This window comes from Microtus ochrogaster (assembly GCF_000317375.1).
Source record: "Microtus ochrogaster isolate Prairie Vole_2 chromosome 6 unlocalized genomic scaffold, MicOch1.0 chr6_random_2, whole genome shotgun sequence".
NCBI lineage: Eukaryota > Metazoa > Chordata > Mammalia > Rodentia > Cricetidae > Microtus > Microtus ochrogaster.
This window is the reverse complement of record NW_004949095.1, coordinates 11,482,820-11,509,649: the sequence shown is the minus strand read 5'-3', so window position 1 is coordinate 11,509,649 and position 26,830 is coordinate 11,482,820. Positions and strand designations below refer to the sequence as shown.

General features: G+C 42.3%; 1 protein-coding gene across 5 annotated transcripts in view; it reads left to right on the top strand.

The window, feature by feature from the left end:
• The window catches only part of Dnm3 (dynamin 3), a 495,066-nt gene that overhangs the window by 240,383 nt on the left and 227,853 nt on the right, over positions 1-26,830 (top strand). For all 5 annotated transcript variants that reach the window (XM_005363963.2, XM_005363962.2, XM_026787594.1 and 2 more), the window contains one exon: positions 18,363-18,476. In XM_005363963.2, the coding sequence (XP_005364020.1) occupies positions 18,363-18,476 (114 nt within the window). The remainder of the gene's footprint in view (positions 1-18,362; positions 18,477-26,830) is intronic.

The following is a 26,830-nucleotide window of genomic DNA, read 5'->3' as shown; positions in this document are numbered from 1 at the left end:
CTTCTCCATTTATTTTTTTATTTCTCACAATAACCGAAAAGTCTGGTTGGCAATGGCTCTGTGAATAAGGTTAGCCGAGACTTGTAGAAGTTAGGTGACTGGTCCAAAGTAACAGTTATAGTATGTGGTAAAACTTAGATTTGAACCCACAAACTCCCATGGATCACTTCATTGAGTTTTTGCAACAGTTCTTCAAGGGGACATACTGTAATCACTTTTTTCTGTTCCCTGCCTTCCTTTTTTTTTTAAGTTGAAGATCAAATGCCTCTAGCCCATCTTGAAGCCCATCTTTCTGAAGATAAAATTTTAAGCTCCTTTATCAAAATTAACTGCCACAAAATGCCCAAAGTTTTTTTTTTTTTTTTTTTTACAAATAATTGTCCAGTACTTCCTGGGTCACATTGAGTCCTTGGTGGATTATCTTCTGAGTGTCTGGGGTCACATTTGAATTTCCTGGCTGGTCTGTATCAGGCATCAATATCTTCTGGGTCCTGCTGTTGGTAACTTGTTGTGGGAGCTGCAGGCCTGCTTTTCATCCTGCCTGGCTCCCGCATGGCTAGCTTTACACCAGAAATAACAACACACAAACTGTATTCATTTAAACACTGCTTGGCCCATTATATCTAGCCTCTTCTTGGCTAACTCTCGCACCTGGACTAGCCCATTTCTAATAATGTGTGTAGCACCCCAAGGTGCGCTTACCGGAAAGATTCTAGCCTATGTCCATCCTGGGTTGGAGCTTCATCGCGTCTGCCCTAGAGAGGAGAGCTATCGAGTCTGAGCTCACTTCCTTTGCTCCCAGCATTTTGTTCTGTTTACTCCTCCCACCTATGTTCTAACCTATGAGGGCCAAGCAGTTTCTTTATTTTTTAACCAATGACCTTCCTCCATCATTTACCCTTTTTCTGTTTAAACAAAAAAGGAAGGCTTTAACTTTAACATAGCAAAATTACATATAACAAAACAGTTATCAAGTAAAAATTACAATATTTACATCTATTTTATCTTTATCATAACTAAGGAAAACTATAACTATCTATCTATTCTTCAGCTCCATCAAAGACTCCAGAAGGATATAATATTACCTAAGTAAATGAGAAGTAAGCAACTTACAAAACTCTAGAAATCACAGAGACATCTCGCTACCTGGACAGCCACCCAAAGTTCCTCTGTACCGTTGGGGCATCCATCTTCGGCCTACAGGCCTATGGTATCCAGAGACATTTCCATGAAGCAGGAAATTTCAAAGGCAGTTCAGTCACTATCTGTTGTGTCTTGCAGAATGTCTCGCAGACTTTTTCATAAGTCAGGAACCCTGAAGGATCATCTCACCTTTAGGCAAGTTCAGCAGTCCTCTTTCTGCGGGTTCTCTGTGTCCAGTTTATGCAATAGTCCAGGCAAGAACAGTTTCTTGCCCAAATGGCTATCAAACTCCATAAGGATCCTCTTCGATGCCCACCTTCCTCTTGAAGTAGATTGGTGCTGCCAGGAGCAGAGTGTCTCATTGTCATGAAAAGCCCTAAGTTATTAAAACATTAAATAGCATATTCCGTAGTCTTTGAAAGATATGAAGAATGCCGATCTAACTGAAATATATATCTATATATCTAGAAAATCTAACTAACATGACTACAAACTTGACTGTTATTAATGATATCCATTAACAACTTACATACATTACATTTTTAAATGAACTACACAATCACAATACCTTAATCAAGATCAGAAATACATATACATATAACAAAATTGACCTTAAATTTAAATCACTAAAGCCCAAAGTTCCTGAAGTGAGGAGACAAAAGGTCTAGCCTTGCCGAGGAATTCCAGTATTTGCTCATCTTCTTCATCCCCCCCTTGGTTAAGGCTAAGCACAGCTCTGGGGGTGGACTGGCAATAATGCAGAGTAGTTCTTATTCTCATGACAGTTACAGTCTAGTGATGGTCAGGACAGCACAGGAACAGGAGATGGACAAGAATAAGTGTGGCTACTGTAGTGATGGAAGATGGTCACCGAGACAGTGAAGTTGCAGGACACGTTGGGAAGAGGGAACGGAAGGGCCTCTTGGAAGAGGAGTACTGTAAGGCAGGTTCGCAGTGAGAAGATAGTCTGCAACCTGGGGAGGAACCACAATCCCACCAGAAGGCAAGGGCAAGGTCAGGAAAACACAAAACAAAAAAATTAGTTTTATAGACACAGAAATGGCCGAGGTCGAGAAGCCCAGCAGGAAAGGCGCAGAAAGAAATTAGCCCATGTCCTGTACCGTTTCTTTATTGAGTGTGGATAACCGAGGTAAATGATTGCTTCTTGCCAGTTTCACTCTCCCAGCAAAGATTCTTTTAGTACCAGAATTTCTAAGACTCGGCGTATTTATGTATCTGCCCCGCACAGCAATATGGCCACATACGAGCGAGATAGGATCCCCAGTCTTGCTCATGGGTGGGGTTCTTCTCTCGTTCATGCTCTCTTACTTGGTCCCCTCTGCTAACACTGGCTGATATTATGCCTCTCCACAGAGTAAGAGTAAGGAAACGTGTGGTATTGAATGCTTTCTGCTTCCTTACTCGTCCTGGGAATAGATACTACTGTCTTCCTGAACAGAGGAGGAGATTGAGGCCACTGGAGGATCTTTCCCTGAGTGATTGCACCCGGTGGGGGAGGCCCACAGTCTCAACATGACATAGTTGAATTATGTTCACATGTTATGCTACCTTGGAAGCCATGGACATTCTGGAGTCAGTCAAAGATTCCGTTTTACATCTTACTAACATTTGCTCACCTGTAGGCTAGACACTAGAAAAAAATGTTACAAATGTTCTTTAGAAGTTAAAAATATTTGAGACATTAACAAAATAATTCTTAACAAAATGATTTTTATCCCCACCATATCGTCTAAAAATGAGAGAAACAAATGGTCACCCCAAGTGTTCACCTTGAGTTGGTGCGTGAACATCTAAAACATGCCTTCCCATTAGCATTTCATCTCCAGCGTGGCCAATGAGATCTAGATCCAGAGTTTGCGCTGGGAGTAAAAAGAGCATTAGACAATGTTCCTTTACTCACAGGGCAGGGCGTCCAGTTTTCAGGCGACCTCTCATTCATTGCACCCCTTCATACCACATTCTCCTTGAAATAAATCCCACCATGCTTGCTACTGATCGCTTCCCAGTTAGCCCATCATTCTGCCTCGCTTGAAGCACCCGCTTGTTTTCCGTATCTCTTGCTGCACTTCTATGTCTCTGCACAGCAGCCAGAGAGAGATTTTCCTCATTGTGCATTATGAGTGTGCTTACTTAGTTTTAGTTATGTGCACACGCACATGCATGTAAGAGGCCTGAGGTCAGTTTCCGGTGCCATTCATTTCTTAGGCCCCCATCTACCCTGGTTGTTGACGCTTGCCTGGCACCCACTGAGTCGGCTAGGCTGGCTGACCCAGAAGCCTCAGGAATTTATTTGCCTGTGTCTACTTCCCCAGTGTAGACTCACAAGTGTGTGCCTTTTCCACCTGAGCTCTAGGGCCTGACCTCAGGCCCTCATGCTTGAATGGCAAGCCTTTGTAGGCTGACCCATCTCCTCAGCTTCCAGAAGACAATGCAAAAACAATCTGAGCCCATCACTTCCCTGTTCACTCTCTTTAATGATTTCCATCTGGCTAAGTTATCTACTTAATTAGACCAAGAGTCACAGAGATAGTAAAACCCACCGAGACCGCTCAATTATGTGGACTATAATCTAGTCAGTGGATTCTCCATGGATACATTCAAAATCAGAGTAGGTTATTGGAAGTTGGTCTAACTCCAGTCAGTGGGTCCTAGTTGGAATAAAAATGGTTGATGGGATGTGACTTTGAAGGGCACCTCTCACACATCTGTTCTGGCCTCTTCTTGCTTCTCAGCTTGGTCCACTGGGTGCTGTGAGGTAAGCATCCTCTCCCCCTTATGCTCCAGTGGCCATACTGGTTTACCTTGCTGTAAGTCCACAGGCAAAGCACAAGAGAATCATGGACAGAACTCTTTATATACAAAGGGGAAGAGACCTGTGGACTGAAATCCCCCAAACCATAATCCAAAACAAGTCTTTCTTCCCTTATTCTGTTTCCTCAGGTATTTGTTAAGGTGACAAAAACACGAACAAGACCCAAGACAACTTACCATCTTTCTGAGAAGTCTAGAGGTGTCCCAATGGTGTTGAAGTCTTACCTGTTTCCTCCTGATCCGGCCCACACCTACTGCTCTGATTCCGTTAGCTATTGTATCTTCTCCCACTAATTATAATGCAGGCAGTGGGCTTTATTGATGTTCCCACTTCAGGATTTTGATACCTGTGATTTCCTCCTTACCCTCCTTCCCTCCTCCCCACACTATTCACATAGTTTATTTGCTAAAATTCTTCAGCAGGAGCTGGACAGAACACCTGATATTCTTCCTGACTACCCAGGTTCCAGCACCCACATGGTAGCTTACAACTGCCCATAACCCCTCTTCTAGGATATCTGACAGCCCCTGATGACCTCTGCAGACACCAGGCATACACAAGGTTCACATACATGAACTCACATACAAACAACAACAACAACAGCAACAAAGATTTCTTCGACTTTCAGTTGAAACATGATTTTATCGTAGAAACTTCCAGACTAAGGGGGAAGCTCGCTTCCTCACACCAGCTATTGTGCTTCTTGGATGGCTCTGCTTCTTTTAGTACTTGAAGTCATTTACTTTTCTGAGTTCTAACCCTATCCCCACCGCCCCCCAACATGAGAACTAGGTTACAGGGCTTAGAAACACTGAGCAGATAATCACTTCATAAAGTAATGATTTCAAAGTTTATCATTTCAGTGCATGGGTACATCTTCTGTCTGTAGCTGCTATCTTGACTTCACGGGTCTTCACTTACTATTTGATTCTTTCGGTTGGCTATCGGTCTTCCAGACTGGAGTAATTGGTTTTAAATGTTGTACGTCATTCCCATTATCATTTTTATATAATAACGAGCATTGTATTCTTAGGGGGAGATGGGGAAGCTTTATAGGAGCTGTAGAATTTGTTTAGTTTAAATTGACTGTCTGAACATGCATTTCTAATATTAGGACCACCTATGTGGTCCTGGCTTGAGCCCATCTACTGCTGCCACATCTCTGTCTGTTTTAGAGCATAGAGTGGCTCTGAAATTCCCTCAGTCTGTATAATACTCTTACATTCTTGGTGACCGCATGGGTACCATGTTTGCTCTGTATTTAAGCTATTGTGAAGCTGGGTAGGAGGAAAGGATAAAAGATAGTTCGCAGGAAGGCGGCCTATCATTTTATCCCCTTATAGTTAGTAGCAGAGAATTCCTTAAAGAATGCTAAAAAATGTCTAAGATAGGAGGCAAAAGGGGTGCTGGGAGGTAGTTCTCTTTCTCGTAGCATGCCATGATGGAAAGAAGTGGATCAGACACAGGCAGTGGTGGCATCACTCAGGGGAAGTTACAAACTGTACCCTGAGACAGTAGTTCTCAACCTACCTACAGATCGTGACTCCTGCAGGCTGCATATCAGATGTTTACATTATGATTTATAACAGTAGCAAAATTACAGCTAGGAAGTAGTAAAGAAATAAGCTTATGGTTGGAGGTCACCACAACGTGAGGAGGAACTGCATCAGGAAGGTTAAGAGCCTCTGTCTTAGGGCCTGGCTTTTATGTGGATGGAGCAATCAAGCAGATAAAGATCACCTCTGCGGTTTTACATAAAAATAAACCCCTAGTCATGGAAAACGGTTGGCTTTTATGCTATCGATATTTTTACAGCCTACACTGACACATTTCACAGGACAATCAGTCACCTAAAATGTGAGAAACCAAAGGTCTCTGATCTTACGATCATACATTGAAAGAAATGAAAAACCAGAATTCCAGACTGGATTAACTGATGTGCTTTTCTCCGAGCACCAGTTCTTGTGATGAAAGGGACCATCGTGAGTGTGTGGTATGTAGGACGGTATGGTTGCTAGAAACTAATGTCTGGATACAATGAGCATCTCATAAGAGTTTTGTCTTCTTCAGAGGTACTGTGGGGTAAATATATTTTTGTAGCTGTACTGGCACCCTAGGCCTTGGGCTTTGTTGACAAATTCCCATTACTTAATATTAATAAATTAAGGTCTGACTTCCACCCGAATGACAGACAGCTAATCTTGTTCCTTGCCTGTAGGGACCACAATTTCCATGGAACTTGTTTAAAACCCATAAATTGATCAAACCAGGTTGCACCAAAGTCTTAACTAATTTTAAAAAAGGAAAAGGGGAGGGGATTAGGAGCTTTTATTTTTGCATCCAGAAGGTGCCAGGAAGGAACTGATTCATTGTTTACAATCACATTAGTGTGGTCAAACTTCAATTTCATCACCCTCTGCCTCCTTCCTTACCCATCAGGGCCCAAAAACTTTGCTGGTGTGGCTTGGTCAACATAAAAGCAGACTACACAGTTCTTACGTTGGATGCTTTTATATGAGTTCTATCACATCCTCACTGCCACCAGAGACACTAAAGTCCTGCCTCAGAATCTGTGCTCCCTCTCTGCCGGAATTCAATGATAAAACCAGACACAGCAGGAGACTCAGTACCCAGCCCTGTACCCTTAGCTCCAGTGACCCTTTGGATTGCTCAGGTTGATGCCCTACTGGGTTAAATGTTATCTCTTTGACAGCTTCTGTGTTACTCAAACCAATGAAAATGTTTACTTTTAATTTTACTTTCCCTCATGGTGACATTAGACTTTTTGAACCTCTTTGGAAGGCATTCTCTTCTAGTGACTTTGGTGTGTGTCGTATTCTCCTTCTTTTCTCACCCTTCCAGCCCCGCCCCAACCCTGTACCCTGTTTTATCTTTTCTACCCAGCATGCTGCCTGTCCTTAAGGTTCAGACCAGGGACATCTTGTTGTCCAGGTTCTCTTTTTACTTCCCCCTACACCCACAGCTTCACTTACAGCCACAAACCAACGATTCACAAGTCTCTGGCACTGCTCTAGGCTACTTTGCAGCCGGGGGTCCATTTTGCACACTCCTGCAGGAACATGTCCAGACAGCACTCTTGAATCATCCCTTCTCCAAACCCACATTCCTCTCCCTCTCTGTGGACGTGCCTCCCTTGTCTGCACAGTTTCAAAGACCGAGACTCTGGGACTCATCCCCGACACCTCACTCTCTCTCATCTTGCATATCTAATTTATCATTGCCATACTAATTTTTCTTCCTAAACATTCCTCTGATCCATCTACATCCCCGTACACCCCCTTCCAGTGGGCCTGTCAAAGCTATCACTCTCTGCGTCTCAGGGCTCTGCAGCAGCCACCCCCTCGTCCCCCACTCTCCTTGCTTCTTTTCTCTAATCTCTTCACCAAACTGGAGCTGAAAACGGAGCTTTTATGTGAAGTAAATCCTACATGACTGCTTTGCTTTAAAAGCACCTCAAAAGATACGAAGCAAGATTCTTCACACGAGTTGCAGAGCCAAGTGTGGCCTTCTTCTCAGGCTCATCATGGGTGCAACTCTGTTTTGCTTAATGGCCATACTGTGTGCCACCCCAACCCCCGTGTTCTCCTAACTTCCTTCAGTTTTAACCCGTGGTCTTAAAATCTCAAGTATGCTTTTTCTAATACTCCATATGCTCACCATTCTTTTAATGTACCACTGACAATTGTGTCTTGAATCTGCATGAGTCTTCGCTCAATGTCTAGTTCCTCAGGCCCTGGGCCTGTTTTTCTATTCCATTGTTGTTATTTCAGCGTATTCTTGAGTTTGCCATGTACATTCTAACACATATTAGGTGCTAATGAGCTGATTATTAAATACTTTCCTCTCTTCTGAGTTTGTTTTTTCTTTTTTCTGGACTGTTTTTAGTAAAATGTCCATACTTACTCAGGCCTTGCTAATTGGGAGGTATCCCTCCTCCTTTGTGTATATGTAGTTTTGTCCTTGAATGTAGAGAAATAGATGCCAGACTTGGTTCCCATTCTGTTTTGTATCACGTGGAATCTCTTCCACATGGAGGGCGCAGCAACTTCAAAGGGTGCCGTTCTGCACATGGCAAAGATACATAGGGGGAAAACGTGAAAGAAAGTGGGGCCCTGATTTCCATCACGGTTAATATGCCAAATCTCAGGGAGATTTAGGTGAGTCAACTCTGAAAAAAAAAATCTTCAAACCAGTAGTGCTTGGGGCAGCAACGGTGCCTAGAGGAGCTCCTCAGTACAGTGAAAAAGGGAAGAAATTCTCCAGCAGTGATGCTATGAACCTAGGTAGCACAAAAGTTGAAGGAGCCTCAGAAGTGTGGAATTTACCCCCATGGCCTGAGAAGCTCAGCAGGAATATCCGCTGCCTCTGTGGGACAGTGAACGGAGGGATGGAGGCACCCAAGCAGTTGTCCTAGGAGACTGGGGCAGTCCAGAAAACAAAGTGGAAGGGCTGTGTCCCTCACCCGATGAGTTTATCCCGTGAAACAATGACTTGGGACTCTGTTTGACAGTGAGCTTTATTTATCAGTGTGCAATGAAAATTTATAGCAGGGCAGTGAAGCAGTGGTCAGGTTTTACAGGGAAGACACCATGGGTCATCATTTTGGCAGCTGGAGATGTTCAGCTAAAAAGGAGAGTTGGTGTGAACGTTCACGATTGGCTCCTTACTTCCAGTGGGTTGTGTTTGCACTGTATAATGTGTTTTCAGTCGATCTGTTAGGTCTGTATCTAACATAGGCGAGCTGCTTTCATCCTGGGGATTTCCCAGTGGTTACCCTGTCACCATTTCCTTTTATGTTGTGTGGTTGAGTTTATTTCCACCGTCCAGTTATTTTTAACCTACATCAATTTTTCAACACCCTTTGTTCATTGTATATTAAAAAGAACTTCAAGACTAGGCCTGTCCTAATGAAGCAATAGCAGATGTCAGCTTAAGTTTTTAATATCATTCTTATTATTAGAAACCAGAGGGGCGATATAGGGAAACTGAGGAATAAAGAAATACAACTTTATATCTTACTACCAATTTAGACTACAATGTAGTATAATAATGGAAATAAATGCATACACACTGCCCATATTGCTAGTAGGTGGTGATCTAAACCCTTATCATATATTAATTCATATGAGTCTCACAACAGCTTTATGCTACAGCTATTGTTATTCTAGATTGCATTCAAAGCAAACACAGGTTAAGTAAGGCCAATATCACCCAGGTAGTAGCGATTGGAAATAGATGTTTTTTCCAGACAGTTCTCTGCACTTTCAATGATGTCTAATTGTTTCTAGTTCTCGTTAGAATCCATTCTGTAGCCAACTCCCTCATCTGGGCTGTGGGTTGAGGAATGGTCTCTGCGGCTCAACTAGCAGGGAAAGTTTCTTTCAGCGACATGCTAAAAATGTGCTTTTCCCAGCGAAGCAAAGTAGCACACAGGGCACGGGCTCTGCAAGGGAGGCCTCCTGGTTAGCAGCTGGTTAGTAGCTGGCTAGTAGCATGGGCTTGACAGTCAGGAAGGAACCAGAACTCAGTCTCTTCCTCTGCCACATAAGGAAAACATTACCTCCCTCAGAAGCTCATTGTGTGGATAAAACGAGGCATCGGAGGACGTGTGGAGCAGTTAGCACAGTTCCTGGCACACGAGCCAATGCTGGCTGTCGTTACTGTCCTCGGGTTCCTAGAAACGGGGTTAAAGTTATACTCTGACTTCCTAGAAAGCCAAAGCCGTGAAGGGACACCCAAATATACAAGTGTCACATAACCACGTCCTTCAGAGTGATGGCAGATGTTTCGGTTTTGAACTACAGGACATTTCCTTTAATGCTCGATGGTCTATCTTAAGTGGTACACGTTTTGCCTCAGGCTCTCCTTTTCCTTGCCTCTTTGCCTCAATTGTAAGGTTAGTCTATCAGACATTGAAGCTTCTTTTTCATGGCAAGTCAGTCACTGTTAGGACTTTTCTGGGCCAGGAGCCCCTGGTGTGCTCCTTGCTTCAACCCCCTGCACAGTGTCTGTTTTATCTCTAGGTTCCCAGGAAACAGTGCCCAGGTGACTCTTAAGTGAGATATATCTTTGGAACTTTCCTCCCCTATTGGACTTGTCTCTCATAATGGCATTTTCTATAGAGGGCAGGGCAAAGGTGAGGAAGAGGATGGTGTGAGCCACACTTCCCTGTTCATCTTCTGGATTTGCCAGTGTGAGCAGTCACTGTACTCTTGCCGGGAGAGCAGGGGAGGAGATAGTCAGTTCTTCTACCCCGCAATCCTTAGTGGTCTTCCTCCGACTGCTCCTACCTTCTGCTTCATTAGCTTTCACCATTCCTTTTGAGGGAAGAGGCCAAGAGTCGGCTAGTCTCAACACCACTCTTCTGCTGCGGGGGACCTTCCGCCAATAGCCGCTGAAGTACGAGCCCCCTGTGCTGCAGGAGCGCCTTTCAGCCAATAGCGGCTGAAATACCAGCCCACTGGGGCGTAGTCTATTTATCTTAAAAAAGAGCGGGAAGCCTCGGCTCGCTCTCTTGGTTCCGGTGCTTGGTTCCGGCTCCTGCTCCAGAGACTAGGCTCCTCTCCTGACGGTTGGTGTTTTGTAAGTTTTACCCCCCAAAATAAATACCTAACTGGTGTGAGATTGCTTCGCGCATTACTCTTCCAAAGCTAAGCATGACTCCCGTGGGCATTTTCCTGGACTAGGGAGTAATTCAAAACAGCGCTCTGGTAAAATCACTCCGAGGCTGGTCTGTGCTCAAGGTTGGGTGTTTATTCCTTTCTCTATATCTTGTTTCAAATCATATCCAACCAGTTTCTTTTCACGACCTGCCAGAGATGTTGCAGTGCTCAAGTGGCGCCATCGATGTGTTAAAGACGTTAAGTATCAGCGGGAAAATGTCAACCCAATAGACAGGGCCAGGATGTGACTATGAAGTCCCTCCTACCATGACATTTTCCAGAATTACATCCAAAAGATTATATTCCAAAAGGAGTTTAACCAAACCCAAGTGCTTGGAGAACAATGGCTTAAAGTTCTCTGTCAAATTCCTACTCCCCAGGCAGCCCCAGCCAAGGGTGCTCTCTGGTCCAGGTAGCCTCTCTTCAGCAGCTCTATGCTGAATGGGTCTCCACTGGCATTTGAAATTAAAATGTCCTCCTGCTCCTTATTAAGTTATTCAGCTTTCCATTGCTATAACAAAATGCCCAAGGCACTAAGGTATCACAAGAGAAAGGTTAACTGGCTCATGATTCTGTTGGTTCTATTCCACGACCAAGTAGCCTCACAGCTTTGGGCTTCTGGTGACAACAGCTTACTATAGTGGAACAAACTACCATTTAAGAATGGCTGACCGAAAAAAAGAAAGAAAAGCTAGGTGGTGGTGGTTCACACCTTTAATCGTGGGGCAGAGACAGGTGGATCTCTGTGAGTTTAAGATCAGACTGCTCTACAGAGTGAGTTCCAGGACAGCCAGGGCTTCCCAGAGAAAACTTGTCTAAAACAAAAGAATGACTGATCTAACCCTCCTAACCAGGCCTGGCCTTAATAGACAGGGCTCGACCCTATTAAGTATTCTATGCACCCATGCCTCTCAGATATCATTCAGTATCAACACAGAGTGAATCCAGCTTCACATCTGGCGGCCCATGTGTCTATACACAGGAAACCCCTTTTCTCAGTTATCAAACCCTTGCCTAAGGTACATCTGCTGAAAATGTCTCTTCAGGTCAGATTTGGGACAGGCTGTCTGTTCTGAGGACACCTGTCCCTGCAGCTAGAGCTTCTTCCAAATCGACAGGGTGACTGGCTTTACCTACAACTTGGCTAGTTCCATGCAGCCTCCAGCGTCTGGCCAGGTAGGCCCTCCTGAAGAATGTGGCCTGTTCTTCTAAGCAGGTACTCATCTGTGGGGAAAGACTGGGTAGGAGCTTTTAGAATCCTCTAAGGCCAAGCTATCAAACACCCGGTGCCCTGCAACCACTTCGCAAACTGCACCATCAGTAAAAGCCAGCTGCATAGCTGGAAAAAGGAAAAGAGAAAGCTCACACGGTCTTCCATAAGCAAGGCCAAGGTCAAAACTCCTTGCTCACAAATAAAATCCAAGGCCTTGACTGTGCTGGAACTCATCCATGTGTACTGTTTTCCCCCTGAGATGTTATTCCTTTTATCATCTAGTGTGCTGGCCAGAAGTTTGGCTCTGATTTTAGGCCCCAACACGGAGAGTTTGCCCACCCTGGCGATGCCTGCTTTTCATACGGAGGACTCGATAGGGTAGACTTCCATGAGGAGCACGAGTAAAGCTGGTCCAGTCTCTTGACTGCTGATCTTGTGGTTGCTTTCAAAGTTTCTACATTTATTAAAAACAGCTTGGGTGTTACTTGTAGTAGTAAATAAAAAGGGGGGGGGTTGTCTCTAGCCAAACAATTGAGAACATGCCCTTTCCACTCTCAAGGCCCCTTGGAGCCTTGTAATTATGGGGTCTGCTTGTCCTGGTTTCCTCACGTCAGGATCTGATGCTCAGGCATCGAGAGGCTGTTGAGGCTATTGTGCGGAACCATGAGAGGTCCTTTGTACAACCTCAAATGTGGATACAAAATGAATATCTTCCATTTTATGTTTTCTACATAAGGATGCTAGAGCTAGTCCACTTTCCTTTGCGTTCTATTCAACTTTTATTTATTTTTTTCTTCTTTTTTTATCACCTCTTTGTACTCATACCCCTTCACGTTCAGACATTTTCTGCTGTTTTTATTATCTGAAGCAGGATCTCCTTCACCCCATGGCCCAAGCTGACTTTGAACCTGTGGCTCTCTTGCTTCAGCCTCCTGAGTAATGGAATGATGAAGATGAATCACCGTGCCTGTGTTCTCTCTGTTTCAACAGGGTCTTTTCCTGTGTCTGTCCACCTTGATTTCAGGCATCACCTTCAGTTCCTTAGTGAAAAACGATGTAGGAAGTAATTTCCTAAATTCCCATTTTATGATGATTACCATCTATTTGCAGCTAATGTGTTTTCTTCCCTAAACAAAGGACAAACTATCCTGAACTTCTCTGAAGTGCTGTCAGTGTTCAGTGCTAAGGACAGTGCCACAGATTCCTCCCAGGAGTGACAAGGGACATGTGTACCTGCAAGCTGGTTGGGATGCAAATGACTGTAGTGTCATAGGGATAGTTCTGAATCCATCTTTCTTATTTTTGTGTCAAGCCTTTACAGCATGTATGTGTTTGTGTGTGTGTGCATGTGTGTATGTGTGTTTATGCATGTGTGTATGTGTTTATGTATGTTTGTATATGTATGTTTATATATGCATGTGTGTATATGCATGTGTGTATGTGTGTATCTTTGTGTGTATATGCATGTGTGTATGTATGTATGCATGTATATGTATATGTATGTGTGTGCATGTATGTGTATGTGTGTATTGTGTGTGTATGTATGTGTGTGTATATGTATGTATGTATTATGTATGTGTGCTGCTAGGAATTGAACCCAGGGTGACCTACATGTGCAGGGCACATGCTCTACCACTCTCGTTTTCACTGCTCTTAGTAACTCACGGTTTCCAAGGAGCTCCATTGACTATATCCACCAGACTAAACACTGTTAGGTAAACAGTGTTCCAGCCATAACATTGAATGTGTCTGGAAACCGTGGTGCATGCTTGAGTGATGAATCCCATGGTGCCGGCAGCAGCAGGCACTTTACTGCCCATCATCTTACAGTGCTGAGATTTGTTCCTGCCTCCTACATCAGTGGTTCTCACCTTCGCTCATGTTGCAACCCCTTAATATGGTTCCTCGTGCTGTGCTGACCCCCAAACACAAAATTATTTTCCTTGCTACTTCATAACTGTAATTTTGCTACAGTTATGAATCGTAAGGTAAATGTTTTTGAAGACAGGTTTGCCAAAGAGGTCACGACCCACAGGTTGAGAACCACTGTGCTAGTCAGCTCATTGGATTCTCTAGGACTTTGCTTTATCTCCTCATTTTCTATGAGTCTGTTGGTTCCCCCACCCCCATTCCGGGTCTGATTTCCCTGCCAGAGCTGTTTTGTGTGGGGATTGATAACCTGAATTACACACTCTTGTCCCAAACTTTGAATGTGCTTAGATCTTTTGGGTATAGAAGTTCAGAACTCTGGATGCAGGCCTAGCGTCTCACCTTCTGTGTTAGGAATGCACAGAGCCTCTGGGACATGGCAGTGCTGACTGTGTCTCTGAAGATCTGTTTCTTCACGCCCAACTCTCGCTGTGCTCTTTCTGAACTACCTCTGTAGCTGAGTGTCCCAGAGCTGCTCTGCCTCCTGAGACACACACACACACACACCTACCTCCCCCCTCACCATCCTCACTCACCTTGACTCTTCTTTAATGGAGGAAAAGATCAAATACGACCTTCCCGGACATTCTCTGTTTCCTGTTGAAGAACCCACATGAGCCTTTACTATCCAGCCCTCTCTTTCCCTCACCCTTGCTGGAGGCTCACAAACTCAGGCAGCCCAACTCAAGGCCAGCCCCTCCCCCAGCTCTCCATCTCCCCCCCCCCCCCAACTTCCTCATTTTTTATATCCAGCACTACCAACCCCTTTTCTCTGCTTGCCTACGTGGAAAGCAGGAAAACATGCTCCCCTCCATCCCCTTGACTCCATGCCCTATGCTGGTTTGAACTCTGGGAAGCTCTCACTTTTGTTCATTTCTACTCTTGGTTCTTTTCATCTCACTGAGCCATCCTCATCCCCCATGGCGCTGAAATGGGCAGAGCTAAAGTCAATTCAAGATTCCGCTTTCTTTGACATCTGTGACCTTCTGGCCTGTATTTCTAATTTTGTTTTAGTCCTTTATGGCCACCTTTTAAACACTGGTGCTCCCACGGATTCCACCCCAGCCACTGCTGTTAACTGTTGTCTGTGTGTAAAGTGAGGACTTTCTAGTCTGTAGGTTCAGCTTTAGCTCCTCCCCTTTTCTCCATAAGATCATCCTATATGTGTCTTCTACAAGTACCTCAAATTCAACATGACCTTGAATGAATTCACCAACACCCAACTTTCTAAAATTTGGTCCCCTTTCTCTGTTCTTTTTGAATTTTACAATGGTTGACTCTGAAAGACGGTGGAGGCAAGCATTGCAAAACCTTTCTAAAACACCATAAACAAATTCCTATCTATTCTAGTAGCCACCATAAACTATAAAACAAAACAGATGAGTTAATTGGAAATAGAGTTTATGTAGCCTAATTCATGTAGTGTCGTTTATTTATAAGTATTTAAATGCTAACCAGGTATTTTCAATTCTTTTTGGAATTTAGAGTGCATTTTGCTATCACGTGCCTCAATTCAAACTAAGCACCGGAACTGGAATCTTGTCTGTGGCTAGTGATTATTGGCTGCTCATCAACAACCTCACAGATTCTCCTTCATCCAGCCACAAGTCCGCAAGTCCTGTTCATTTTACTCTCTAGATATTTCTCCAACAGACTAAGTTCTTTTCCTTTTCACATCCTGACTTTAATTTTCACACTAGTTATTTCTCACTTGTATCATTGCAGTGGCTTATAAAACCACTGTAATAGTCCTTGTGGGAACGGCCTTTCACCAGACTGTTTAGGACCGGGGCAGGAAGCTCACAATTTCAAGGGCTAGCTTGTCTGCAGAGTGAGTTCAAGGCTAGCTTGTCAGTTTAGTGGGACTTGTTTCAAAATAAAAACTAAAAACAAGGCTAAAACTATGGGTTATTAGTGTAGTTCTTTCTTAGCTTCTAAAAGGCCTTTAGAAAATGAATAAATAAACGAATAAACCAAACGTGCTCTCTCTATTCAAGGGAGCATGTTGGATCCATTGGAATGTTTGATAGAGTGGAGCATCTACTTATACGTATCTAGGAGAGAAGAAAACAGCTCACATTTATTAACATTTATTACACACATTGAAGTCAACTTCCTTGAATTTGGTATCCAAGAGATAGCAGTAAAACTATCAGTATTAGGTTGTTGATATATATCTCACACAAAGTGTTTGAGACAGTTAAAAATGTTTCTCATTGCTACATCACAGTCTCAAATTTATTTTTAAGTACTTTTGATACAATTGGTGAATACAATAGACATTTACTTAATTATTTTAAAAATTCAGACCAGAGAACAAATTAAATTACAGGCATTAGTTCTCTTCTTATACCAGTTGTCTGGAAGCAAGTGCCTTTACCCATTGGGCCATCTGGCCAGTCTAAGAATTTAAGACTAAGTATACTTATATCAGATATATATATATATATAGTTTATTTCTTATATTTCCAGAAAAGTGAGATAGTAAAATCTAGCATCCCACTTCAGTTTCAGCCCACCTCTTTTCCCAGTTTTCGGTTTTTCTTTTTAAAAGAATTTCGGAGAGAGAGAGAGAGAGAGAGAGAGAGAGAGAGAGAGAGAGAGAGAGAGAGAGAATATGCACATGAGAGCCCTGCCATACATTAATCTTTTCTTTTTTTGGTCTTCTACAGAATACAAATGACACTGTGTCATTGTACTAGGGCCTAAAATTCATCAAAGTATTTCAATTTATTCAGTATCTTTGGATCTAGAACTCTCCCAGGTCTACAACAACAAATTACTACTTTACCTACTTATACAGCAGGCTGTCTGTAACCGCTGGGCCATAAATTTCCTTCCATGAATGCTTTTTTCTTTAAAGAATTTTTTTTAAAGTTTAAAATGAACATGGTACAATGATTCCATTGTGTCTTTAGGGGTCTTATAATTCGGCAGGAAAAGTAGCTCCAGAAATGTGTACTTTTTTAAAAATCATATAGTAAAAGATGCTTACCAACAAAAGGAGTTTGAGGAAGGTGTGATAGACTTGCCCAGAGAAGAAGGTGCTGAATTAGGACCTGGAAGGTGGTTCAGAAATGAGGTCACCTAGTTTGTCAGATTTTTAAATCTGTTTTCCTGAAACCTCGCCGTGTTCTTTTGCTCTAAGGAAGACAGAGTTTTAATTTTATGTGCTGTATGGCTACATTCCATAGCCTTCAAACTGCAGTAGGAAGAAGGATCCCCTGGGTAATATTGTAAAATATAGGTCCCTGGACTCAGTGTGCATGTGTTCTGATTTACTCAGAGAATTCCTAGCCTAGGACTTGGTGCGTTTTAGAAAGCACTTGAATGACTCCCTTGTATCTGGTAGGAATTGTTCTTGGAGGTACATTGCCATCTTCTTTCTATGAGAAAGTGTAAGAAGGTGTTAAAAAACGACCTTGGTCTGGGCCCAGGAGGGATGCTCTTTGTAAACTCAGCAAGGCCTTGAGGAAGGAGAATGGACAGTGGGGATGCTGAAAAGGAATCGTGGATGGCCTGGGCTGTAAACATGGAGAGAATTTTGAAAAAGCAGCAGTGAGAGCTTTGGTGTATTTCATGATTTTCTTATGGCCTTTCTTAAACTTCGACAGAAAATTTGATAGAAATATAGAATCTAATTATTAGAGCATTTTCATCTACCTTCAGAAACCAGTAGACATTCAACAAGAAAGTAAAAAAATATTTATAATGTCTAGGACAGTGAATGTTTTTGAAATAGGATAAATTTTAAACTCTAGGAAAATGTAGAATCCCTTATAGAACTGCACTTCCGGTTCTGAGATAATAAAGCATAGAGAATATGGGAAACTATTCCATGTGTGGAATACGTTAACTTTATAACCACTGTGAGGAAAAATGCATTTTTTTCCTTAAATGCCACTTTTAAGTTCTGTCAAACTTGTCACCCGGTTGTTAATATTTTAGAATTTGAAAACCACTGAGTGATTTTTCTGAGATGCTGCATATTTTACTCTATGGTAAATAACAACCAGAAGGGGGTGGATAAATCAAGGCCATTCACAGGCCCCACACTAAAATGCTCATGATTTCAGCTTTCTTCCTCGGTCAGATCTGATTGTGTTGCTGGAGTTTCTGGGTTTTTCTGCCATTTGCTGATGAGTGCCGCAAGTTTTAATGAGCTTTAAACCAGGCAGACAAATAGGCCTGTAGCCTGGAAAGAGAGTTGGAGCGGTAGGCATGGGAAGTCTATCCAATCAATCAGCAAAATATGTTTTAATTGTAGCAGCACTGCCATAAATAGGCCCGCACAGCCAGGCAGGCTGCTTCAGTCTACTGTGTTCTGCCATCTGTATGAGCCCGAGATTTTTGTTTTGGTCACCAATGGACAAGACCTCCCACTGGCCATCTAAATTTTGGAAGATGTACTTTCTTCAATAGCTCAGGGGAGGCTGAGTGCGTGTGGGGGGGTGGGTGGGCAAGGCTGCTCTTATGCAATTTATATCGTTTAGTTCGCCTGAGACTTGTGCTCTCCATTTGCTTCCTCTCAATGGTTCTGCTGATGTCTGCTTTCTTGCAGGTGATTCGCAAGGGCTGGCTGACTGTCAGCAACATCGGCATCATGAAAGGAGGCTCGAAGGGCTACTGGTTCGTCCTCACTGCAGAAAGCCTGTGCTGGTACAAAGACGATGAGGTAAGCCACAGAGAACGATAGTTCCCTTAAATGTTTCTAATGTGAAATTGACTGAGCTATTGCCATGCACAGCTCTGGACACTAGTACCTCTTTTGCAGTGAGATCTGTCTGTCTATAAATGTTTTAAAGAAGCCCTGCTTTTCTTTCTTTTTCAAATTATGGATCTTTAGTTTTACAATGTTCCCATTGAACTTCCTTTCCTGGTTATTTCTTTCATATAGTCCAATTTTGCTGGCCTGGAGAAGTGAATTTATGGGTCAAGAAGTGGAAACTTCCTCCCTTAGGTTAATATCAAGATATTGGTGTAGCCAAAGCACCGTTCATTGAATAGCATGTTGAAAAGACATAAGGCCATAGAGGTGAAATGAATGAGACGCTACCGTGGGTAAGGCAGCGTGGGGCTGCTGTGGCCTCCACCTCCAGTGAAAGGCGTAGGCAGCAGTGAGACTGCTGGGCTTCATGTTAGTACCAGACCATTCTACACATTTTCTTCTTTGAGAATTGGATATCTCTAGAAAAACATAAATGAGAAGAATTGTGGTGTTCTGGCTCATGTTCGATGTTCGTAGTGTCATCCCATGACTTACTGCTCATTGCATAATTTGACAGCTATAAAAGCACAGAGGTGTCACCTTAGGCTTATAGAGCCTTTAAGCTGCTGTAAATTCTTAGAGCTAGATTCCGGAGGACACGGATTGAAATTGAACTGTGTTTTGGAGATTGTAATAGCTCTGACCAGTGGCATCATTGGTATTATAACATAGTACACAAATGTTACATAAGAGTGCTCTTTGGTAGCTGGACCATGAACAGGTGTGATCATCCCTATCCTACTGGCTACAAAAGACAGGTGTGTCAGAGTTCAAAACCCCTCCTTCTTTAGCCTGATGTCTTTTGAAAACATTAAAGATGCCTTTTCTTGAAACAAAAGGTTCATGGTTCAGGGTTCTTTCCATTTTTCTGTGTCTTCTGTGTAACAGTGTGTTGCAAAATTTTGGATGATGGCTTGATTCCCATGAAAGATTCTGTGATATGGAAACTCAATTTCTACAGAAATGTCAGAATGAATTTGTTGTTCAAAGCATATTGTTTTCAAATTCTCATGTCACCACCTCCAATAAAAAGTGATATTGGTCCTTTTGGGCGTTTGAATAAGAATGACCCCCATAGGCTCATCTATTTGAATACTTGGTCAACCAAGGAGTTACACTATTTGAAAGGATTAGAAGAACTGAGAGGTGTGGCCTTGTTGAAGGAAGTGTGTCACTGGGGATGAGCTTTGAGGTTTCAGAAGCCTATGCCAGGCTCAGCCTCAGATTTGCTCTCTCAGCTACTGCTTCAGTGTCTGCCTGCATGCCGCCATGCTCTCTTTCATGACAATAATGGGCTAAATCTCTGAAACTGCGTGAACCCCCGATTAAATGCTTTCTTTGTAAGAGTTGATTTAGCCACGGTGTCCCTTTACCACAATAGATCACTGAGAATCTGAGGATTAGCAATACTGTTTCTCCTGTGCCTGGTGACATGTGCCTGTCATTCTGTGGTACACTCTAGTTTAAAGATCATGGCATAAGCTCCAAAATTCTCCCCTGTATGCAAAAGAGTAAATAATTATCTACTTTGCGACTTAGTTACACTGTAGACACATTTCCCCTTGAATATCTGGATATTCATTTTCATAATTTTACATTCATTATCAGTCTTGGGACCTTTCCCAGTAACACAAGAGGAAGCAGAAGTTTTCCCTTAGGAGTTGTAATAATGGCAGCCAGTGTTTGCTGCATGTTATTTGACTGACCCATTTTAGAACTTGGGGGAAGGTATTCTTATTATTGCTATTTGGAGATGGGAACACTAAAACTAGCAAATACCATCTCCATCACTAATGTAGATCACTGTTTTGGAAAGTCATTTCAACATGGTTTGGTTTATCTTATAAAGGCCACATCATGTCCATCAGGATAACCAGCTTCCAAAGGTCACACAGAGAGTTGGTAGCAAGGTAGAAATTAGAACCCAATCTACTAGCCTCAGGAAGTTCCAAAGTTCATGGTTGTCCAAGTTCATCTTGCCTTACAAAGAATTCACTGGGATAATTTCCAGAAGAATCAGAGTTGACCTTTTTCTGGGTGTGGCTGCCATGCGTCCCTGAGAGATCAAGGGAGTCTTTGCTCTTGAGGTATAGCTGTAGGGCTGGCTCTCTGGCCTCCTATGTCACCCCTGGAAGGGTGGTAAGGCATTTGATGCTCTGGGTTAACAAGAAGAAACCTTGAGAGCCCAGAGAGTCACATTATTGGACTTGATATCTTCTCCTTTAAAGATGCAAGACACCTACAAAAACCACTGCAGCTGGTGCTCTCTCCAGACTGCTTGATTCCCACACATAGGAAATAAACATGTTTATTTCAATATTGCCTGTGTCCAGTGGCCAGTTTACTAAAGGTGCATGTACAGGGATTGAGGTAGGGAAGAATGTAAATGATCCTTCAAATAAAGCGTCCCTTTTCTCCTTTTAGAGCCTACCAAGAAAAGAGAAAAGGACAGACAAGGTTGCTGCTATATGTAACCAACAACCAAGCAGTAATGTCAAGTACTCAGGGCTCTAGAGAGAATGAAACAGGGGAAGGGTGGAGAAGATGACAGGGACCAGCCTTTAGAAAAAGAAAACCATCACAGTGGAGTAGAGACAGGAGTGGTGAGCTGTGCAGAAGAATTAGTCGAACAGTAAGTAATCCAGCAGAGGGCATGATAAATGCAAATGTCTCAGAGCTGGAAAACGCCAGAGAGCTTGTGGCCAGAATGCAAGTATAGCGAGGGACAAAGATGCCAGGGGCTAGGGGCTTGATATGTCACCACCCAATTATTTGGATTTTATTCCAAGGATGACTGAACACCTCTAAAGCACTCTGACAGGATATGATACAATTAGGTTTGTGGTTTAGGATCTCTATGAGGCTGTGTGTGATAGTCATGGAATTCTCAAAAGGTAGAGGTGGGTGGCAAGAATAGAAGGAGACCAACTAGGAAGCCATAGCAGGCCAAGGGTAGAGATGACGACTTATGTGGGTAGTGGCTACAGGTAAGGGACACGGCTAGTTCAAATGGAGAGGGCTGCACAAAGCCATCTACTTCCCTATTCATTTGGATTATTTCATGTCATGACATTAGGTGTATGGGATCTGGGTTTTCTTAGTGAAGAATGGCAAGGCTCAGGTAACAAAGGGGAGCTCACATCCTGTTTGTTCAGTAAAACTCTCCATACTGTCTCCCCTCTAACCTGTGGGTTCTCCTATGTCTTAACCAGGAATTAGAAATGATGTTATCAGACTGGGCTCTTTCCAAACTGGCGTGTCAAGACCATGAAAATCAAAGTGATGATTTTAATTATAGTTAGCATGATTGTAGTTTTGTTCTCGACAGTTTCCCTGTTTCCTCCCGACTCAGAAAAGATACACACTCCATGTTCTTAAGTTTCATTGGATGCATGAACCACACCCCAAGAATCCATTGAGAGTTTTTAAGCCTGTGATCTACCAGTACGATACAGCAATGGTGCACACATGGTATGCACATGCCACTGCTGGAAAGGTTCCTGCCTGTGTTCCAGGTAACAGGAACACAAGTAACATTATCTTCATGGGCTTATTCCAATGTAGTGAGACAGTTGGCATGGTTTATCCGCTTAGCTATATCTTACTCTCTGACACTACCCCCAGACTAGAGCTCTGCACTGTGGAAGGACGTTGTCCATCTTTCAGAGTTCGACAGTTTCTAAGTCATTCCTAGAGGATTTCCTCAGGTCTTGAACTTCTAGGTGATGGAGCAGAACCCCAGACCTGAAATTTCCCATGTGAATGGCCATGCACACATTTTTATGGTCTGTCTTCCCTGTGATCCCACTGCCAGTGTATGCATGGCGTACAGAATTAGTGGCAGCTACTTATTAGGGTGAGGTCAGAGCTCAGACATGAAGATTTGTGACCCGAGATAATTACCACATAGTTCTTTGACTTCTATCAAAATAATAACATAAGATTGGTTATACCACTTATCTTTGCAGAGTACTTCCAGGAGAAAGACAGCAATTTTAGTGATGTCATGTAGAATACTGTGTGCCCCTCTCTGCAGCAGTATTTACCAGTGGACACCCCTTTTGGTGTGCCTTTGGTAGCTTTCCTCTTTTTGTCCATCCCTCAAACAGCACACTAGCTTCTGTCTTTCTTTTTATCTTCTTATTTTTCTGTTTAGTGCTACCAATCTAGAATATCCCATTTGAAATTCTTTATATGTATTATGAGCATATATACTCTATACTATGTACCTGTATAACACTAGTCCAGCCAAAATGGTCAGAATGTTCGACAAAACCAAATGCCAAGTAGTTTTCAGAGAAGACTCTCCCATGTTGGTAGTGGTAATGGTAACTAGCCCTCCATCACATGTTAGTAGTGGTAATAGTAACTAGCCCTCCATCCCATGTTAGTAGTGGTAATGATAACTAGCCCTCCGTCACATGTTAGTAGTGGTAATGGTAACTAACCCACCATGCCATGTTAGTAGTGGTAATGGTAACTAACCCACCATGCCATGTTAGTAGTGGTAATGGTAACTAGCCCTCCATCCCATGTTAGTAGCGGTAATGGTAGCTAGCCCTCCATCACATGGTAGTAGTGGTAATGGTAACTAGAACTTCAGTCTTCATTATACCTGCCACACATCAGGCCTGCTCCTCTCTCTGGAGTTTTCTGGTGTTCATTACCATCATTGTAGGTACCATTGTGGGGAACTTGCAGTGTCCCAGGCATTGAGTTAAGTGAGTGTTTGATCTCCTTCTCCACATGAGAGACTTAAGAGAACAGGGGACTTAGCTAGCTGTGCTGTCGTGTGTCACACCCTTCTGCACCTGAATGTTTCCCATCAGGTGTTTTTGGAAACCTGGTTATATGTGAGGCATGGTTCTGGTCACTCAGGATAAAATAGTTAACAAAGAGTCCATGACTGCTCTTTTGAGGGACAATCTGAATAAAGAAAACATATAAACAAACCACAAAGCTTACCCAATGCTGATTAGAGTCTAGAAAAAGTCAAGCCAGTGATGTGTTTGACATAAACAGTGTCTGAGATGAAATGATTACAGGATGTAGGGGCTTTAAGTTGAGTGATTAAAGAAGGTCATGTTAGTGTCCTGGGGCATAGTTGAACCAGAGTGACCAATATAAAAGGAAGAGTAACTCTTTACTTCAACTGCCACAGTAAGAGGCGCCTTTGGAATGTGTGAACTGGAGGTCACATGATCAGACAGTTTAATATGTATGTTATATAAAATGAGAGAGAGAGAGAGAGAGAGAGAGAGAGAGAGAGAGAGAGAGAGAGAGAGAGAGAGGAACAAAACTGGACTGGGAGGGGAGGGGTTAGAAGTTGTTACCACGATTACATGAGAGGCTACAGTATCCTAGGCTGGTCTGGGATGATGGAAATTGGTAGGCATGATCTGAGACGTGTTTTAGAAGATGACAGGGCAACTAGACACTTGAAGACGTAAGCACTGTGCACCCAGGGGCTGCTGTGTTGTTCTCTTTATGCTGTTGACGCTTCCAGCAATGAAAAGAACAGATAGAATACTGATTAATGAAGGTCTGAGACAGTGAGTGAATGACCAGCTACAGTGGAATTTCACCATGGGACAGTATTACCAAGGGCCAAAGGGAATTATTAAATTAGAGATTTTTTGTTAATTTTCATAATTGGTTAGTGGGTTTCAGTCTCCTGACTATAAGCATGGCTTCCTGGACTTGAGATCATATGAGTAAAAACTGAGAATTTCTCATTACTCATTTTCACAAATAAATTCTTGGGGGAATTTCACAAAGATAAGAGAATGAAACAAAAACTCATTTTCAAAAAATGTCAGTTCTGATAACTTTATAGTAATACTCTAATGGCAAACTTTCTTTGAAAATGTTTTTAGGGTACATTTTGAGAGAAAGGGATAATTTGATTCAAGGAAAAAATTCATTTTCCTTAATATCAACAAGAAAGGGGTAAATCTATGTGCATCTGAATGTGTATGTCTTCCCAGAGTTAAAGTCATCAAAAAGAATCAACTGCCCATTCATACGGGGAGGCTGGTTGCCGGTATCGCTCTACATCTGTGCTCCAGCATAAAGACTGAAATGGTAATGAAAAGTAGAGTGGGGGCCACAGCGTTTGCAGCAGAAATGTACTACCCTTGCACCACCGAAGGAAATCTAAATCTGCATTGAGACAGGACATTCTTTGGACTCTTAAGAAATTGCAGGCTTCATTTTTGTGGGCAGAAATGTTTGGATAGCTAGATAAGGAGATTATACAATTCCCTTATAGGGATATTTACTCCGCGTTGCTTTTATTGTGTAGCTCTAATGGAAGACAAATATAACGGAAGATAGGGAGGAAAGTGACAGCTGTGGGCCTGGTTGTTCAAAGTCGGGGGACCAAAGGCACAGGGGTCTGCAGCTCTTTGCCTTCTCACTTACTAGATTACTAGATTGTGCAGAGCAGCAGCTGGAGGGGTCCTCTGTGATGGAGGATGTCAGCCTCTGCCCACTGACCACTCTGCACAGTCCTTGTCAAAATCGCTTACTTAGCTCGAATGTGGGTATTTTTATTTTAAACATCCAAATAAATACCAAACACCAATTTATAGAGCTTAAATGTCTTCGACTTCATAGATGTATTTTTCCCATGTATAGAAAGTAACGTACATTATACCTTACAATATGAGCTTGATTATTTCCAAATTCTGGCATTATCTAAGGATTTATGATTTAGGAAATAAAATAAGTGCTATTAGTAAACTATAATGGCCAGTGCTATTTCAAATTTATTAAAAATACCTTTTAACTACAAACCCACTCCTACTGTTTGCTGTTTGCAAAAGCAAATTCTGGAAAGTCCACATTCCTTATATTACCCTTTTTCCAGGAGAAAAAAAAACTCGAGTGTGCCCTATTTTATAAATTTAAAATGTACATAAAACAGTCAAGACTTTTGAAAGTAGGTCAGAAATGGTTTTTAGTGTAACTTTGTATTTATGGAAAAATGATTTGAAACATCCTGCAGTGTCCCAACTTCCTTCGTGTTCTGACTGGGACCCGGTGCCACTCTGGGTAGGGTGCATTCCTGCCCTGGGAGGGAGAAAGAAAAATTGCTCAGGAGAACTCTTTTAGTGCCTACTGCAGTTTGTCTAATGCCTTTAAAGTTGGGCGGGACTATGCAAATAGCCCCATGGACAGTTTATACTTCCTGTTTATACTTCTCATTTGGTAAATTTTCATTTAACATTCTATTGGGTGGTCATTAGAGTTTCCTCTAAGGCAAAAACCCTGCAAGTTCTTCACGAGTCTTATAGAGGAGAAATAGATGTTTTTTAATACAAGATGTTTTCTGTGAGTCTAGATTGTTTACATATAAGACATTTAACTTGGTTCATATTTTCATGTCATAGTTTTGCCTATGACTCATGTTTTTTTTCTCTCTTAAAATATGCTGTCAGATTTAGTATTAATTCCATAAAATTTAGAAAATTTGGAAACCATAGGCCCCTTAAGGTTAAATCTTTCATTTTAAAAATGGACTTCCCCGGGTGAAAAACAGTTTGCTTGAGATGTGTAATTGTTTTAACCATTACAAATTGGTTTGGGGTAGCCTCAGGTTACAATTTTAACGCTTGATTGAAATATAAGAAAAACTTAAATTTTAAATATTGAAAAGTAAAATACTTTTAGTAAATCTGGTCAAAGTAGAACAATTTTCTAAATTTACCCATCTCCCTGCATTTTATCCTTAGGTGTATGAAATGTTCAGATACAAATCCACCCTGGTCACTTCTCCAGTTCCCATTAGTACACAGGATTTGAGATTTCCTCAGAAGCTAGGATACACCACACAGGCCTATCAACAACTCCCTTGGCCCCTTTGAAAATATCAACTTCCCTGAAAAATCTCGAGTGTGAAAGTTTTTACATGAATAGAAGCATAGATCCCAAGCGAATACATCAGCCCTTATAGTTCATCCCTGTGACTGCAGTGCAAACTCTTTCTAAGTTAAACAATAACACAATGACTACCGTGCATATCATGGCACCTGGAAATACTGATGGTTTAATATTCTTATCCAAAGAAGAGAAACAGTTGAATATGTGAAAAATCTCTTGGAAATATTTTAAGATATGTTTTTACAGAGTCCAAACTGGCAGTTTCTTAACTTGAAATATTTGATCCTCCATGCAGAATATACTGTTACTCTTTTTTATAATCTCTCTCTCTCTCTCTCTCTCTCTCTCTCTCTCTCTCTCTCTCTCTCTCTCTCTCT